The sequence below is a fragment of the Strigops habroptila genome, chromosome 10 (assembly GCF_004027225.2).
Source record: "Strigops habroptila isolate Jane chromosome 10, bStrHab1.2.pri, whole genome shotgun sequence".
Lineage (NCBI taxonomy): Eukaryota > Metazoa > Chordata > Aves > Psittaciformes > Psittacidae > Strigops > Strigops habroptila.
The window spans coordinates 15,942,151-15,961,136 of record NC_046359.1 but is presented as its reverse complement, the minus strand read 5'-3'; the positions used below and the strand labels follow the sequence as shown (position 1 = coordinate 15,961,136).

At 38.2% G+C, this 18,986-nt stretch overlaps 1 protein-coding gene across 4 annotated transcripts in view; it reads left to right on the top strand.

Moving 5' to 3' along the window:
- The window catches only part of ARID4B (AT-rich interaction domain 4B), an 88,251-nt gene that overhangs the window by 22,360 nt on the left and 46,905 nt on the right, over positions 1–18,986 (top strand). For all 4 annotated transcript variants that reach the window (XM_030499151.1, XM_030499149.1, XM_030499150.1 and 1 more), the window contains exons 3-6: positions 8,501–8,611; positions 13,238–13,303; positions 13,895–13,985; positions 18,355–18,434. In XM_030499151.1, the coding sequence (XP_030355011.1) occupies positions 8,501–8,611; positions 13,238–13,303; positions 13,895–13,985; positions 18,355–18,434 (348 nt within the window). The remainder of the gene's footprint in view (positions 1–8,500; positions 8,612–13,237; positions 13,304–13,894; positions 13,986–18,354; positions 18,435–18,986) is intronic.

The following is an 18,986-nucleotide window of genomic DNA, read 5'->3' as shown; positions in this document are numbered from 1 at the left end:
GTAGTTTGAATATTTGGTAAAACCTTACAGAAAAATTACAATGTGGTAGCTATGGCAATGATTGACTTAAAAAAATGCAGGGGGATAACTGGCGGGAGCAAGCATTCAAAATATCTTTCCTTCATGTGGTCTTTTGGCAATAGAGGACAAGAGAAGAGACCTATAGAAGGAATTGTAAAGAACTGGCATTGTTTTTGGAGAGCCTGATAAGCAGTTATGGAGTGTCTGATTAAATAAAACATTTTATAGAGTTATATGCTCTACTAATAGAAAGAGTGCAGGTTTCCTTTCTTATGTCTCAAAGTACTAGAGAAACACCACCTTTGAGTAAGATACGCATTAGCCCCATTCTGCAGGTTGGAAAATTTGGTACATGCCTGCTAGGTTGCAGCGTCGTACAGAAAGTCTGTGACCAAATTAGGAACAGAATCAGAATTCAGTGGACTTTATTCAGTGTGGTAGGGAAAAAAATCTAAATACTGTATTTTTTTTTTTTTTCAAGCATAGTCACCCTTCTGGATTTGCTGTTTTGAATAGGAAATGAGGTAATTACTGTTTGAATGTTTGGAAAAGACACTACTCAGTAAATTTCTGGATGGCAAATCAAGTTGCTCTTTGCCAATGATTAGGATAGACTGACTTTTAATTCTTTTTCTTCGAAATCTTGCGCATTTTCTGAGTAGAGTTAAAATATTTCTATAATTTCTACAATTCTATAATTTCTACAATTTTCTATAATAAAAATGGATAATTTCTGTATCCATCAATTTAGAGTAAAACCCAGTAATAATAAGAAAGCAATGTCATCAGTTCTGTACAAATTCAACTTCACACAGGTAAGTAAAAATAATGAAAATCTATTTTGCATTTAAAAACAGATACATTAAATAAAGGAAGTATTACCTGTGATTACTGAATTGAACCTCTTGGTTTGTGGTCACTTGGTCCTTCATGCTCTTAGAACCTGCAAATGCCTTACACATAGTTTATTTTTATTCAGAGTGGAAAATCAGCTTTTGCACCTTTTCAAGTCTTTAAGAACTTTAAGCTAGGCATTACACTGCTCTGACTGGATAATTAGAAACAGAGGTATCTTCTTTGCACCTGTAGAGAACACTAAAGATGGCAGAAGTTGGTTTAGCACTTCCAGACATCTGTTCACTAGGTTCTGGCAACTTCCAACTTGGTATGGGAAGGTGACATTTTTGCCACAATGATTTGTTATATAATGTTTGCTTATAAGACTGGTGAGGTGTTACTTAACTTCCTGTGGATTTTCAACTGAAACTTGAAATAGGTTTCATTACAAGAAACCTCCTCCCCCTTTTAATTTAGATATTTTCAATTTGATCATGATGCTCCTACCATAATTTTGATTTGTGGGCAAAAGTTGATAACATTGAACCATTTTCCTTCAGAAATTTCAAAGTGATTAGTTTTGCCTTTCCCTGAAATGTACAACAGTAACAAAAACATCATGCCAAAGTCTGATTTTTTTTTTTTTTCAGCCCAAAGAAAATTTGCTGAAAGCACACTCTTACTCTTGGGCTTTCCTGTCATAGCCTTTTTGTATGAAAAACTTCACTGTCCTTCATTCTATGTTGTAGTTTAGAAGTTTCAAGAAAAATTCCTTCTGTTTCTTGTTGTGGTGTCCTCCTTTCTGGGAGGTAGATGAGCCAATGTATTTACTTTTTTTGAAAGGAGTTTTTAATCTTATGGGCTTTGGTCTTTGTTTCAGATGTTCCATTTGTCTCTGAGGAGTTATGTGCCTCAGTAACATACGGTTTGTAGAAAGGTTTTGGAAAGTTCTCATCTTCGTCACTCTGAAAATACATGAGGAATGCATTTGAAATCAACTATAAATATACTATCTGCCAAACTGAGTATATTAACTGTGCTCTAGTACTAGGTTGGGGTGTTGTTTTTTTTTCCTGAAGATGTCTGCTATTACTGCAAAGTTGAGTGTCCTAACCACAGCAGGTTGAGCTGTAAGCAAAATCTTGTACTCTTAATTACACTCAGTAATTTTTTTTTATGAAGAGACTGCAGTGTGTGGGCAGATCTCTGCTATTGGGTGGAACTTACTGCAGTTGAAAATATTTAAGTTAATAATCCTTATTTAAATTGAATATCTTAGTAATTGGAAAGTTTTTTAATTGTTTCTTTGTGGGTTTTTTCCACGCATTTTCATGGAAACAGTTCTTCATTGAATCAGAACTTGTGTAGGAGATGCTGGATTTACCCTTGTTTTCAAAAAAAAAAAAAAAAAAGCTGTTTTTGAAAATTGAGTCTTTTCAAGCCTTCGTTGCCCCAGTAGTGTCTTTAACACTGTTGAATGGCTTTGGGGTGGCTGATAATTCTGCAGGGTGGAATGCCAGTTTACATTACCGGTTACGTGAAACTTCTGCCCTTCATTAGAAGATTGAAGGATCTGGCTGGGTTTGAGGTTGAAGAAGTAGGCTGTTATTGATGGGTTTTCCCACTAATTTGTGGGACTGAGGACTGTAATTGGAATTGTCAAGTATGTATGGGATGGTTCTGCTGGCAAACTGGGTGTTTCCATCTGAAATGATGGAAGGTGTGCAAGCCATGAGGAAACACTTCCTTTGGAAATACTTCAGTTTACTATGGATGGCAGAAGAAGGTTTTGCAACTGTTCCTCTTGATGGAAAGGATGAGAAAAAAGTTAGATGTTAAGCCTTATGATATTTCTTTCTTAAACTCAAGAATCTGGATGCCTGGCAGGGGTGGGGGATCTCGAGTCGTAAACAAGCATTTTCTAAACTTTCGTTATTGAAAATAAACAGATGTTAAATTTACATTTAAAAACTAAAATCAGTCTGTCCTTTTCAGTAGTTGTGGGATTGTTGGTTGATTGTTGGGGTTTCTTGTGGGATTTTTGTTTGGGTGATGGGTTTTTTCATGTGGATTTATTTTGCTGCTTGAAAATGTTTCACTAGTTTCTTGAGTCGAGAGTCTTGTAGGATAGATAAACACTGAATTTTGAATGTTTAGTACAAGCTGAAATCTTGGCTTTTCAAACTTTGTAGATATGAAAGACAAAGTGAAAGTGCAGGCCCAGTTTTCTCTTCGCATATGAATCTGAAAGCAGTTCTGCAGGCTTTCCTACTAACTATGTCTACTGTGTTTTTAGATGGAATATTTAATCTTGTTTTCGTGTGGTTTACTTGGAACATCCTGTGTGTGGTGCAGAGGAATACAGATTAGGAGATAGAAATAATAAATTCACACACACAGTATTGCTCATAGGCAAAGGACAATGTAAAGCAGTTTTTATCAGCTGTTGTAGAGCATGACAGACTTTACAAAGGACTTTGAATACAGCAATGCAGCACAGTTGAAAGAGGAGGTGCGAGGATGATTTCATCCCACGTAGATGGAAAATATCTAAATGTCTAGAAAAAATGGAAAACTGCCCTCTTCAGCAGCCATAAAAGGTATGAAAAAGCCTGATGCTACCGGTTTAGATTGCAGTGTTAAAATGTTTATTCCAACGTGTTCTGCAGGGGTCTGTGTGTTTTCTTGCTCACACGTGGGAGACTAGAAATATTAATACTGATGTAAATGTCCAAATGAGAAGATGTGCAGGTTGCTTTATGATGTGGCCTTCCAGCCATTTATTAGTCCTTCCAAGCGTAATCGGCTCGGAGGATAGAGCAGAACCCTTCCAGCAGCCTGCCTTGCCTGCCAAAGAAAATTCAGCCACTGAATTGGTGGAAATTGCTGACTGGTCACCTAGAGACTGCTCCTTATTTCAGGGGGAAAACAGCTTTTCAGCTGCGGCAGCCTCTGCTGCCTATAGAAAATCCTGCCCATCCACAGCAGTTGTGAATTGAGATAGCAAAGAAACTATTCATCCTTATTGCTATTAACAGAATTCAGTAGTAGTGTGGCAGGTGCCCATCAGTTTGGATAACCTAACGGACAGCGCAACACTGGAGAAAACCCTTTTATCCCTTTTTTGCTCACCCGAGAGAACGCCAGGAAGTATTAAAGTTGCTTTTTAAGTGTTGATTTGGGGTATGTAACAGACCACGCATTTAGCGCCGTTCCGGAGGAGCTGCACCCACAGCGGCAGCGCGCCGGAGGTTAGTCCGGCGGCGGCCCCGGCACTGACCGCGCTGCAGGCACCGGCGGCGGGGCCGGTCCGCGCCGCCCGGCGCCCCTCAGCTCGGCGCGGGCTGTGGAGCGGTACCGGGCGGGCCCCGGCTGCGGGAAGCCCTGCGCGCAGCTTTGCCCGGCAATCGCCTTAAGGGGACAGATTTAGTCAGGGCAATCCGCGCTAATCTGCCCGAGCCCTGCGCGCCTTCGGGAGCGCGGGCGGCAGCGCCCGGCGCCGGCTCGGGCAGACAGAAACTTCTGGCAGCTTCCCGGCCCGGGCCCCTCCTCTTAAAGCGGCAGGGCCCGCCGCGAGTGGCCAGTCCGGTCCTGCATTGCTGCCTTGCGCTCGCAGGCGCGACCCGCGGTGGCCTTCCCTAAAGAGCTAAGGGAAATCACTGCGAAGCCAGAGCATCGAACCGGCTGTCCGCAGCTTGTAATGTTCAGCTTTCCGTAGTCAGCACCCCACTTGAGCGAATGCTGGGGAAGGTCTTGCCCCAGTCCCTTTGCACAACAGCCCTTCCGTGCCCCCAGCTAGGCTGCACCCCACAGTCCCGTGGGAGCGAGGCCTCCGGTTTCACCGGTTGCCGTGTGGAGAAGGATGTCCCATCTCCCGTTGTCACCCGGCAGAGCCAGCTCTCCTTCTGGTAGCCTGATCATTAACGAAAACAAGACGGTGATCACCCTTGCAAGCGCCTGGTGGGTGGTTTTGATGAGGATCTTAAATACCAGCCTTCTGCCAATAGTTTAAAAAAATTTGTAAAAACAGACCTAGAGATTACCATCAACTTCACTTTTCCCTTCTTGTGTGAACTGAAGGGTGTTTTGAGAGAGTATAGAGACATAGAAATACTGAGAGAGGAAATCTGGGGTGTATGTTGACGCTGTTCTGAATGAGTGAAGTTCATGATCTCATTATAAATGAATGATGGTGCATGCAGGGCATACTTCTCAGTTTTTCTGTCGAGCAGAAGTTTATTGATGATCTTATGATATGCTACTGAAAAGATGATTCTTCTTTACAAATTATAAAGTGGAGAAGATTGTGTCCAGACACAAAATGTAAATGCAAATTCGGTTTTCCTTGATTTAAAATAAAATGAAGTTTGAGACTACAGCCCAGGGATTTGGAGACAGCAACATATAAGACAGTAGAGTAGTCTCAAAATGAAGCCTTTAATCATTTTAAGAAGCTGAGAACTTTTTATTTTAGGGTTGTCCAACATTGGGTCTCCCCCATCCCCTGAAAGGCCATTGCAGTGCTTCTTGTTAAGATAATTTCAATATGCTTGTAATATTTTTTTGAAGATTATTGAGTTATGTTTTCAGATTTTAGCTGCATTTTAACATAATGTTTTATTTCTGGTATCCTGCGCTGAACAGCAAAGAAAGAATAAAAACAAATCCTGCCAAAGCATGTCAGAATTAAATAGGCAAAGACACATTCACCCTGAGTGTAAGGATGTCTATTAAATGATGTAAGCACAAAGCAGAGAAGGGATAACAGAGAGATAAAAATAGCTGTATACTTATTTTTAATCTCTGTCTAATTTTGGTGGAATTGAGTAAAACCTGCTTGAGAACAGGTGACTCATTTAGAGCTCATGAAAATGACAAAGTTGTGGTGAGGACTATTTGAAATTAATGCCAGACTTTGATCACTACTGTTTACTTTTCTAGTTTCCATTCTCTGTGATGCATCACATCTTTCTAGTTGTTTTAATTTTCCACTTTCCACTGACGCGATCAGTCAGAGGGAAGTATTTTGCTAATCTCAGTCAAGTGATTTGGGGAAAAAAGCCCACATACTTTGTGTTTCAACAGACTAATACAATTTCAAAAAAATCATACCCACTGAAGAGTTTGCATGGTTATTTAAAAATATATAATGAGTCATAGTGGTAATTAAAGAAATGCATTTCATCAGTATAAAATCTCTTCTCAAAAGCCAGTACTGCATTTTTACAGTGGTAAGCAAATGGCCCATATGTTTGCTATTCTTTGAAATTACTCTATTTACAGTGGTACGTATTACCTAATTCCAGGGAAAGGAGTTAGCTGTTGTAAAAGCAACTTCAGGAGGTTTAGGCTAGTGATTGAAAATAACTTCTGTGGTAGTAACAGAAATCAATTCTTACAAACATTCATTCTTCAAATGAATATTCTTTTTTGGAAGAATAAGCCAGAGTAGTGATAAAGTACTCACTAATGTTGGTGTTTATACTCTTAGTAAGAATTAAAAATCCCGGTTTAAAGTTTGACTGTTGACTTGCCTGTACCTCTGCCATAAGCCTCCAAACAGTCAAAGATGTGAGCTTCAGATTGCGAATTGTCTTCATTCCCAGTATTGTTGAGAAGAAAAAGCATACTTTCTTTTCTGTAAGTCTAACTTAACATTATGAATTTGATTTGCTATATAGAGAGGTATAGACTGATACTGACACAACCAGCTCTTGAAGTGTTTGTTTTTAGGAGAATTCTAGCCATGTGTGTCTGTGTGAACCCTTCTGGGATCTGTCTGTCTTCTTAATGTAATCTCAATACTCCATACTCTAAGTTTGGAATATCAAGTGGCATGAAAGACTTACCGGCTGTGCTGAAAGAGTTTCTTCACTAAAGTTAGGGGGAGCAGGAAGGATGCTCCCCTCTTAGACCTTTACTGGCTTTGCAGGAGAATACATCACTGTTTCCCCTGTTCAGATTTATATTGTGTGAAGCAGCCACTACTTAGTACACTTTACTGAGAATACTAACCAAAACCAAGTTTATCACCTAGTCCCTGTTTCAGAATCCTTCCAAGCACAGCAATAGAAAAGCATTGCAGTTTGCCCTGAAGGCAAGTACAATTACACTGTTAGACAAGCAAGGAGGGAATGAGTTTCAGAACGCGAACACTCTTTTAACAGATACCTCATTAATCTTAGTTGAGTTTTACAGTTAAGTCTGGAATAGAATCAGGTATGTGTTCATGGATATATTACTACCAGAGTAGCATATCCTACTACTCTGCATGCAGTCACACACTATGCATGCAGAGAGAGAGGGAGGGATTCATTAGAGCATTTATGTTTCTGATGATCTTAATGAGTGCATACTGATAAGAGTTTTCTAGTACTCTGAAATATATTGTTAACTGAAAATGAGAGGTAGGCTTGAACAGAGTCAAGGTAAAACATTAATACAGAACTAACATTGTAGCATCTCATGACTTTCAAGTTTTGCACAACTTCTAGTTCTGAAAATAATTCATCAAAGCATTCATTTCTCACAGGTACATACTTGCATGCCTTTACTTCTGAGGTATTAGAGCGGGAAACAGCCAGTGGGAATTACCTGATGCTGAATGCAAGCACCTCTGTATCAGATAGTAGCTCTGAGACCTGTGAGGGACTGTATTCTTCCCACAGAGAGCCTGGATGTGCCAGAGTTGCCTCTTGTAAGCTGTGTTTGAATCCATAGGAGTGCAGAAACACGATGTGGTCTTAGACAAGGGCTTAGATCCCTCTTCCCAGCTGTGGTTTTGGGCTGCAGGGAGGCTTGCAGCTCTTTGAAATGTATGTCGCTCCTGTTGCTTGTCACTCTCTGCCTTCTCTCTTTTGGCCCGTGTTCTGTGAAGTGATAGTGAGGTGTTTCAGTTATCTAGACTCTCCTCCCCAGATGGCGCTAGGTGAGGTTGTGTGAGGGAGGAACAGAGCCTTCATGAGCTCACTGCACGCTGATCAGACCCATGTTCTCTTACCCCCGAAAACATTTGTTTCCCTCCTATTTCTTGTTTCCTTGTTTGGGTATCACCTGTTCCTCTGTTGCTTGTTACAGAACATTGTCTTTTGTCTGGGCCTTTCACCTTTGTTGTGTGTTTATCCTACTGCTACTGTCTTACTGTACTCTTACCCTCAGGCTAATCTTATGTTGAGCATCTACCTATATAATTTTCTTTATTCAAAAGTGAAAAAGCAAAGTCTCTTCAGAGTTGTTCTACTTACTAATGAAAATGGACCTTAATTATCTGAGGGAAATCACCACCGTCTTCATGAGACTCACCAGATCTTGAGGCAATTAAAGGAGAAGGTAGAACACTTGTTGGCCTTCATTACTGCAGCAGAACTGGTCATCTTCTGTGCCTTCAGATGGTGCAGAGGTTGGAGGCTTATGTGGTTCTTGTTGCAGACAGCTGGGGTATCAGTTTATTATATCTATGGTAGTCATTGCATGAGCTTAGTGTTGTGTTCTGTGTTTCTCCTGCAGTGATATACATATGCTGTCAAATTAAGTTTTATTTGGCTGTTTTGTAATGCTCTGTCCACAAAAACTAGTGAGACCATGACAGCTATATTGCCAGTGGCTAGTAATTAAAACCCAGTTGTTTTCTTTTCTGTTCCAGGCCATCGATGAGCCTCCCTATCTCACAGTGGGCACCGATGTGAGTGCAAAGTATAGGGGAGCCTTCTGTGAAGCCAAGATCAAGACAGCAAAAAGACTTGTCAAAGTCAAGGTATGTGGTTTTCCTGCAAACACTTTTTTTGGGGGGGAAAAAATGGTCATCAATGTTCAAAATGGCACAACATGAAACTTCTTTACAGTCTCAAGACAGCTGTCCTTCCTTTAGAGGCTGGCAGTGCAGTCTTTGAAATAGCAGTAAGCTTATTTTGTTGGGAGGGGAGGTGCTCTGCTCACCCACATACAATTAAATACATTCTGTTTTTTTCACTGCTTTGTCATCTGCTTGCATCCAGTATTTGTGGCCTTCAGTGCCATAAGCTGACCTTAAAGTAATTGATCAGAATATGACAAATGTAGGCATATGGGAGAATGTTATTGGAAAATAGCTAAGCATCCTCAATGTAGGTTTAATATAGATTCTCTTACTTCAGGAACACTGCCATTTAGCAGTGGCAACTAGATAATGCTTCAGGAATAGGATGAAAACTTGCTATCTTCCAGCAAAGACTTGGAATATTTGAGTCCTGCAGAACAGCAAGCAGGGGATCTCACCTAATCTTTATGATGACTAGTTAATGACTGAGTGAATCAATATAAGCCACATGCAGTACAAAAAAAAAAAATTGGAGAGGGAATGCAAGAGATGGATTTAAACATCGCTTGGAAATTTAAAATATTATTTTTAGAAATAAAGAGAACATTGTTTGGGCTTGTTTTTATTATATAGTAAGTCTACACTGCAAAATGGCCTTATATTTCTGTTTGGATAATGTTGCCCTAAAAGCTTCTAATGTGGGAGCAGGTACTGTTTTTCTGCTCTGTCTCTTAACCTCATACAGAAATGCAACAAGAGCAAGGATCAAAAGCATTTATCAAACATAAATTAGATTGTTGCTCTGCAACAGAGTTGTAGTGGCAGAATATTTTTCTTATCTACTCTAAATAAAAGTGAAAATGTGTGAATTGCGAGTGGTGATAACCTGTTACAGAAGACTCTCCATTATGAACTGTTATGCATTACTTGAATCTGCTGTCAGGCTATGGCCCATTTTTGCCTCTAGTGTATACGAGGGAGAGCGCAGGCTATCTCCAAAAGCCCTAGTTGGAAGCACTATTGTCACTTACTTGATAATAGTGTAAACAAGAAGGTTGGTCTTAAATCTGGAATCTTTAAAAAGTCTTTAGAGCAAATTAGTGATCTTTTATAGCTCTGAACAGCATCAGCTGGTCTGTGCTTTGCAGAACCATTGAGTTTAAGCGACTAAGTATCGGTATGTAAGCTGTTAAATATCAGTATTTAACTGATTTAACAGATACAAGAATTTATGTCGTGCTTAGATCAGTGAAATCTTAACTGCTTTCAGCTCCTTAGAGGGCTTTCATACCACTTCTTAGATGGCCACTTACAGTTATTCATTGATAAATATTTTCTTATGGGTTTATTACTTGCAGTTTGGTTACTGCAGTGTTTGGAGAAAGATCTTGAAATGAAATGGAATAGAATCTTTACTGTAAGTTGTTTGTAGAGGCTGTGCCTAAAGCCCTGTGGATTCAAGTTTGTGTGTGTCTTTGCTGTAACTGTATAGCTTAGGGCAGTTAAGCCCCAGTACTGTTGTTTCTTTGTAGAGTAATATGATTTGTGGTCGAGATTTTTGTGTGTAAGTGCTGTAACAATATCTGTTTACATTGTCTTTCCTCCACCTGGAACATGTATTCCCTAAACTTAACACTGACCCCTTGTTTTTTCTCCAAAAATCTTTTCAGCTCTTTCTGGCACATGCAGACTTCCCACAGTATTAGCTCTAATCAGGATTCTTATTATCAGGTGTACTTTGTTTGGAATTTTAGTAGTTTATCTGCTGCATTTATTTTCCACTTGTTTAACAGTTTCTTCTGGCCCCAATATGTTTTATGCCCTATTCTCCTAGAACTACTAGAGGTAAAGTCAGTTAACTTCACATCAGTTTTAGTTTGAAGATTTCATTTAAGTTTTATGGATAGATGCTCTGTTGAGAAAGGAGGATGTCAATGAAATTTTGTCAATGTGGAGTATGTCATCCTCGGGCAAGTAAAATACACTTAATTACATCTCCTTTTACTTGCCTTTTTCTGATGAAACATTCTTCCTAGAATATTTTGAGGGATACCTTCATAATAACTTTTCCATCACCAGTACAATTTAATAATTTTACTCAATTTAGCGCAAGTGCTATGTGTTTATCATTTCAGTAACAATAGATACTGTAACAATAGATACTGTATTTCACAGTTCAGCAGTCTTTGGCAGGTTCTGTACCTGTTACAGAATTTTACACACTTTGTCATGGAAAGCAATAAAACTTAAGATTTGCCTGGGTTTGTGAGAAGTGTTGAAGGCAGAACAGATTTGACTAATGGGCAAGACTATGGGTGTTAGAAGAGTGGTAGTCCACTTCATAGGATCTGTTACAGTTTTTCTCAGAGAGCTATTTTAGCCAGTTTATTTTGACAGTGTCTCCTAAAACAATTAGCACCGTCATCCGCATCCCACTTGTATTTGGGCACCTTCCACAGAAGTTTCAAAAGAAACTGGTTTTGGTGTATGTCTTTTTTAAACAGAAACTAGTGAAGCGTCTTCTGTGTAGAGCTTACCAGGACTGTTTTCAGGATGGTGAAGAAAAGGGGGATTCCAACTGATTCTAAACAGGTGGATGATGTGCTGAATCATAATCTTTGCCTGAGACAGAAGGGATCCACACTGGCAAATATCTCAAGGAGCAAAAACTGTTGGTATCAAAAATCTCCTCAAAAAGAGTCAAAGCCCCAAGGCATCCTTTAAAAAGAGAAAAACATTCTGGAATATACAATAACAATTTATTTTGTTTAGTTTTCATTGTAGTGCATTGTGGCTGGCTCATGGGTTTGGATAGAGTTTCTTTTTGCCGTGAAATACATTTAAGATAATTACAGAAAGTAAATAAAACCAGATGTCTCTAAATCAGAATTGATATGCTGGATATTTTATATGAACCAGCAGTGACCACAGGTTTCAGATTACTTTGCATCTGAACTGAACTTTTGATCTCTAGATAAGTTCCCGAAAAGAGAGGAGTAAATACCTGTCAGACTGAACTTCAGAAGGGTAGTCTTTGCTCAGTTAATTCCTAGCCTGAATCCTGTGCCTGGCCTTCAGGTGACAAAGTATGATATTGTCCTGTCAGGTGGACAGAAAGTATTTGTCATCAGGAGGTGGGATGATGCAGTTCTAAAAAGAGTATACCTTCACAAGAATCTGCATTGCTGTGGTTCTAGCAAGAGATGGACAAGATGACTATTTCTTTAGGTAGCACCTGGAAGGTAGTCAAGCATTTTAGAGCATTTGTGTTCTAATCAGCCAGTCAAGGTAGGTGCTCCTTAGTCCTGGTTGTAGGTGCTGTTGTCAGCTGTTTGCTCCTTTCAGGGTTTACAAAACTCTTTAAATGCTTCTCTCGAGGATGTGAAGTAGGAGAATTTGCGTTAGAGAATGCTGTTGTGCTGAAGGAAATTTTGCTGTTGCTCTGTGCTTTGAGAGAGAAACTCTCAAATAGTGAATTGGGTACACTTGTGAACCAAGTCCTCAGATTTAATGTAGGATTGTTCTAGGTGAGAGTTACTGTTACACGTCTGAGTCTCATGTTACATTCTTACATATTGTGAACAGTAAATAAACCTCCATATACTTACACCAAGTGAAAGTGTTCTGGTGAACATTAGAACATTATTTGTGTGTGTTGATAAGATGTACGTATGTTCATCAAATGTAATGCCAGAATTTTCTCAGTTTCTTTGAGTGTGGAAATAAAACTTCAGGAGGAATTGATAGGAGGATCCTGTAACTTTCAGGGTGACCAAGTTAATTTTGAGTGAAATGAATGGTGGATATCAGTAGCAGCTAATACAGATAACTTATTCGTAAGTTTGAATTTCCAGACCTTTTTTTTCCTGAAGACAGCGTGTGTAGAATTAAATACGCAGCCAACAACATGGGAAAATACATTGGAAATACTTACAGGATTTACTTATTCCAGTTTTGAAAGAATGAGGAGTTAACTGTCTGTGCATGTACTTCCGGTCAACTAGCAGTGTGTAGACTAGGCTGACATTAGTTTAAAGGCTCTTTGGGTTGTTCATTTTGTTTAATTGACAGCAGTGTCCTGTACTTTTTTTTGTGTGCATTTTTCAATTGTGATTGAGGGAAATGCATCTTATTCAGCAAAAGCAAAAACCCTCATGATATGGGGTTAGATATAGGTGCTAAAACTGTTTGATCTCAAAGCATTGAAATAGAAATGTTTCTTAAAAATTTTTTATGCTCAGAACTTTTCAAACTTTCTCCTTTGTTGATGTGATACTAGAGCAGTACAATTCAAATCATTGAGAACTGCAGAGATCATTTCGGGCCGTTAAACATCGTTGGTAAACTGTCACTTCCTTTTAGACATAATGGTTCTATTCTGAAAGATAAATATTTTAGAAGTTTTGATGATTAAGAAATTGTATCCTCATATTTCTAAAATACATGAATGAAACAGTTTTCAGCAAGTGGAACGATTATGGTGACTAACTGTAGAGTGAGAGTAAGAGAAGGTCTATTGACATCTGTGTGTCCTTATGCTGCTTAATTGTATCAAGTGATTATCAGTTGAATTATATTTTTTAGGTAACTTTTAGACATGATTCTTCAACAGTGGAAGTGCAGGATGACCACATAAAGGGTCCTTTAAAGGTAATAAATTTGTTTTATATTTTGCTAACACTTTAAAAAGCATTCTTTTTCAGTATTTGACATAAATGTGTACATGCAGTATGGGATTAAAGTGGAAGGTTCTGTTTATTACATAGGCTAGATAGTATCATGAAGCATAAAAGGGAATGCTGCAGAGCTAGAGTTAGTATATTCTTCATGTTAACTTTTTCCTTTGTAGCTGAAGGGGATGCCAGCATACAAGCTGATGCAAGTCTCCTCTTCTTGGCCTTCAAGCTAAGAAGTTTGGCTGGCTGTGATTTTTTTTAGTCACTGTTGGTTTGGAAAACTCAGCTGGAGGATTTGATGGGCAAGCTCTTACAGAAGAGAATGACATCACTCAAATTGGTTCTTGTTCCCCACCTGCTGGCAGGAAATAATCGGCTCAGTTAGTTGGCTTATTTTAGAGGAATGAAACAAAGAAGTTTTGAGGGATACAAATATATTAAAGTGAAACTTGAAAAGCATGGTATAGTTAATTTCTAACCTATTTTTCTGTTTGCTAAATACAAAAGTGTTAACTTTATTGCTTGTTTTAGAAGTTCTGAGTGCTAAGTGGCTTTTGTCTTTTAGGTAGGAACTGTTGTGGAAGTGAAGAATCCAGATGGAACATACCAGGAAGCAGTTATCAACAAATTAACAGATGCAAGTTGGTACACTGTAGGTAAGAGAAATGGTTATATATTTGAATAAAACTCGTGACTTAAAAATAAGCTTCTGACCTGGACATATCTTAAGCATGGTGAGAGAGATTTTTTGGAGATGCTTAGGTATTCAAAGTTTGTTCAAAACCCCCCAAAAAATAAGCTTCTTATTTTGGATTTTTATAAGAAACTGTACCCCTCACAGTATGAAATTGGGACCCCAAATAAAGATCTGGTGAATTGCTCTATAATTGGCAACTGCTTCTTAGATATTTAATATGCTATTGTTAAAATATTCTGAAGCAAAATATGCTGTCATAGTTACTTAAAAAAGGAGAATTGCTTTTAAAACACAAGTTGCAATACTTACTTTTCCCTACTCTCAGGCTTAGCCCTGGTAGCAGTGCTGAAAAAAGACAAGTTTTTTAAACATGTTTTTAAAAAAGCTTGTTTTTTAAAAAAAGTCTTTTCCCGTTTGTTTTCCCTATTTTTTTTAATGTGACATTTCAGACTTGAGATGATGCATCCACATGCCCACAAACAAATACAGCTTTGGTATTAAAAAATAAAAAAAATTAAAAAAAATTTTTTTTAAGGCTTTACGTACATGGATTTATGCTTTGATGCTGTGAACCGGTAGATCAGTCTGTCTTGGGGAATACTGCTCAGCTGTAGAATGAAAGTATATATTCCGTCTGTTAGTCTTAAGGGTACTAAGGAGATTTATTGTTTCTTGAGAGACTACATATTGCCTTCCTTGGCAGATAACTGGGACATGGAAAGATGAAGACCAGGTCTTGAAAGAAGCTTAGCAAGACTTCATTGTTTTTGAGATATTAAGGGTTGTTATAGATGAAGTGAAGTTGAACATCTAGGTAAAGACTAACTTTCCCTAGTTGGAGTCCTTTTAGAAAGAAATAGAGCTGTAAGTTTAGAAAAGTCCCTCCAGAGAAGTGTTGCAGAAAATAGTATCTGTTTTCTTGTTGGAGAAGTAGAATTTAAGGGTAAAGGAGAGACCAGGTTAGGATCAGTTGAAACATGAGGTATAAGACAAGAATTAACAATATAGATAGTGGTTTTGTAATTAACATAGAAGTGGATTAGATGTGAGAGCTTTCAAGACCAAAATGGTGTGGTTGGTGTTAGAACTGTTGTGTATCTGTGTTTGTCCTTCTAAGACAGCATGAAGCTTAGCAGTTCAGCAGGAAGAATATGATAGGAGTCTGTGTAGGTAAAATTTTGTAGGTAGGTGTCACAGAGTTGCAGCCTGTAAATCAAAGTAGATGTCAGTCAAAAATCCTGAACTTGAGAAAATAAGAAGAGGAGATGTAAGAGGTGTGGCCAACCCCTGTATTTTATAGATAAAAGTAGGCAAAAGCATATTGACCTTGCAGAATCAGTAGAAGTGGCACATCTGCTGGCTGTGTAATGCACTTTGAGAGAGAAGTGACTCTAGCAGTGGCTAATTAGAATAATCTTTGTCAGGAGAGTAAGTGGCATGAGACTGAAATTATCTTCCAGGCAGTGATGACTTTGCAGATCTGAGTAAAAGTCCTACTTCGGGAGATAGTTGCCATTTACCATGCTTCAGAAGTAGCACACATCTTAACCAGCAGTTACCTAATGTTGTCCTAGCACTTGTTGAGAAGTATCTAATTACTTGCATTGTTAATGATTTTGTGAATAAAATTACTGTGATTTGGTCAAAAACTTTGTGAAGGGACAGATCTGAAATAGGGCATTTCCAGAAGTGCTTACTTAAGACTGCTTATGCCACTGCAGCAGTAGCATGAAGAATTTAAAGGAATAACTATTTAGGATTGCTTGAGAACTCTTTTAACACTAAAGTATGGGTAAGATTGCTTTAAGAGCACCTTTGTCTGTCTTATATTCGTAAGATGTTGTCTGAATAGAAATTGTACATCAGTTTGTCTACATGTCTTTTTTGGTGCTACTTTTCTACCAAAGGAAGGTAGGAACTAAATTAAATTAAAAACAAAGAAACAAAAAAACCCCCAGCCAACTGGTATAGCCTTTTTAAATTAGTATAACACAGTTACGTAAATACGTGAAGTGTCCTTAGTGTATTGCCCGTCCTATAAAGATTCCTCAAAAAGTTCAAGGTATTCCAGTCCTGCTAACCAATTACTGTTTTGTCATTCATATAAACATGTCTTTAGAAAGGTTAAGTGATGCTTTTAACGTTTAACTCTGTTTATTGTGAGGGAAGAAAAAAATCATAGGATTGTTTGCTTTACTAAAAATGCAGAATTGTGCATTTTCGAAGTAGTCTCACCTCCTTCTGGAGTCTTCTGTCATTACATTGCTATTTCTCAGAATTCAAAGTGGTTTTATTTGCATTAAGTTGCCTCTTCCCCCCCCCCTCTTTTATTTTCTTTTTCTTTTTTTTTCCCTTCCCCCCGCCACTTGCAGTTTCAGAATAGGTGTTTTTAAATGCATCACACTCCTGTATGTCTGCTCAGTGGACTGTTTTGAGGGTGTTCCATTAGATTAGAATGTCATTACAGCCGTATGTGCTGTGGTGGCCACACAAGTCTTTCAGGGAGGTGAAGCTTTTCCTTTGAATGTATTCATGTAACAGAACAAGATTAAGAATGCCCCTGGCAGGGAAGAGGCCACAAGCAGATTACCACATAGGATACATAATGTGGCTACCTACCTAGCTCTGAATAGATTTACCTCTGTTGTAGTCAGCTTATCCCTTGAAGTGGATAGATTTATGGTTGTTTTAATCTCCCATTATGTAAGGAGACTGTTACGTTAATTAACACAAACTGAATTAGGTACCTGCTGCCTTCTACTTCACTTACCAAAGAGGGAGGCTTAATTATGTGCTGGCCATTTGAGATGCAGCTCCAAATCTATGTGTTTTCTTGTGCTGTTCTTGCCCTTGATAATTTTCAGTGAATTTTGGAAGTGACAGATGTGCATCCATAATTGATATTTTATCACTAAACAGTACTCAACGATTACTGTAGTATAAAACACAGACTAGGGAATGGCAGTCACAAGGGGGAATTCTGTTCATCAGCAGTACTGAATTTTAGATAGGGATGAAAAACAATCAGAAGTAGGCAAAAGTTACTTTCATATCAAATAAATACTAGTCAAGAATTTTGATGTACCTTGTTGCTTTTTGTGTATTTTTATTTAAATTAATAAATATTGAAAATAGAGTATAGCATCCACTATCTGAAAGCCAGGCAAGGCTGAAAATTAATCTCTCTGGTCTTGCCAGGCATCTTTTGCTGGTTGACATTCAATTCTCCTAACATTGTTATTTTGACTCTTTATTTGTGGAAGTGTTTACATATTTTTAGTTTCCTACCATGTGATTGAATTGTAATCAGACTGAAAGAGTCAGGCTTGGCATTACTTTTGATGGACACAAGAGAAGATTTGAATGAAGGTGAAAGAGACATTAAGAAATTGCTGAAATGTTTTTAATGTAATATATTAATCTAATCTTGGGGTTGGATGTCCAGAAAAGTCTTCAAGGTCACAGCAGTGTGGGAACAAGAATATAATCATCACTGTTGGGGAGAGGAAGTCAGTTCTTGTCTCACTGGACAGTGTAAGCATAGCCTGAGAGTTAAAATTTGTCGTGAAGTTTTGATCCATCAAGTATCTGTAGAAGACTTGACAAAACCTTGCTTTATATATGATCAGTTTACCAGCTTCTGAAGATCCCACCTTGAATGTGAGCAGTGCAATTCAGGATTTGAAAAAATGAAGTATGTAGCTGAGGCCAAATGTATTATGAACTTGTTTCCAGTTGACCTGGGGATAGCAGAGGTAACAGAAAGTCAAGAAACCAGGAGCTCCGCAGTTCTCTCACTACAGCTGCTTTTGATGTTTGCACTTTGACGATTGTTGTCTTCCTTAGGCTCATGTCACTGTTGTTTTGTAGCATAGTTGAGTCAGTAGAGAAAGATGTTGAACTTTCATACAACATTAAACTGTCGCTTTTCCTCACAATATCCATTTATGTTTCTCCAAAGTAAGCAGAGCTTGCATTTGAATATTGTAGGAGTTCTGGTTATGTGATGAAGTTCTGTAAAAATAATGCTCGAACAATAGTTTTTTGATTCTAGCTTGCATTGATTTTTAATTTTTGTCCTGATCAGTGAATTGTCTGCTCAACTGCTGAGTGCTTTAGATTGCATTTAACATATGTGAGCACAGAGTAGCTACGGTGAGACAGCAGCCTGTGTGTGTCGTTGATCTTTACAAGTGCTTTACTGAGTATGCAGCAGTATCTGGGTACAGCTTTGTTTTAAGGACTGGCTACAGGAATATATATCTCATTCTTTCTGACATCTAATCAGTCACTTATTTTTCCTTGCCTCACTTCTTACCTGGTGACAGTGTTTGATGATGGTGATGAGAAGACTCTTAGACGCTCTTCCCTGTGTTTAAAAGGAGAAAGACATTTTGCTGAAAGCGAGGTAATTGAAGAATTTTTATATGACATTTTTTTATTTAGAAAAATTTAAAAGTGATATTTTTAGTACCTCAGTCTTCAGTACGTTATGTACATCCATGCTACTAAAAATGGGGATTATGTAAAATACAGTCTATAGGGTCTGGCTACTTTGCTTTGTACAATAAAATATCTGTAAGTATTCATTGGAAAAAATATGGTACATGAAAAAAATAATGTACATCTTTGGACATAATTAAGTTCTGCTGGATTTTAGGTAGATGATCAAGCCGAATTTGTAACGGCTGATAAACTTTAATAGTTCAATCCTTTTCTTTTAAAAGGCAAATTATAAGTTGCCGTTACCTGTTAATTTGAAGACAGTTATCAGTATTTTGAAGCTGGTTCATTGTCTTAAAGATGACTTGCATACTAAAGTATGCAGACAACTGTAGCAAATTTCAAATAGTTGAGATTTCACAATGAGGGTTATTATGTAAGACAATCTGGACTGATGGGCAGGTTTATGTAATCATGTAAGCTTATTGGAAAGCTGCTGAAGTCTGGGATTTTTTTG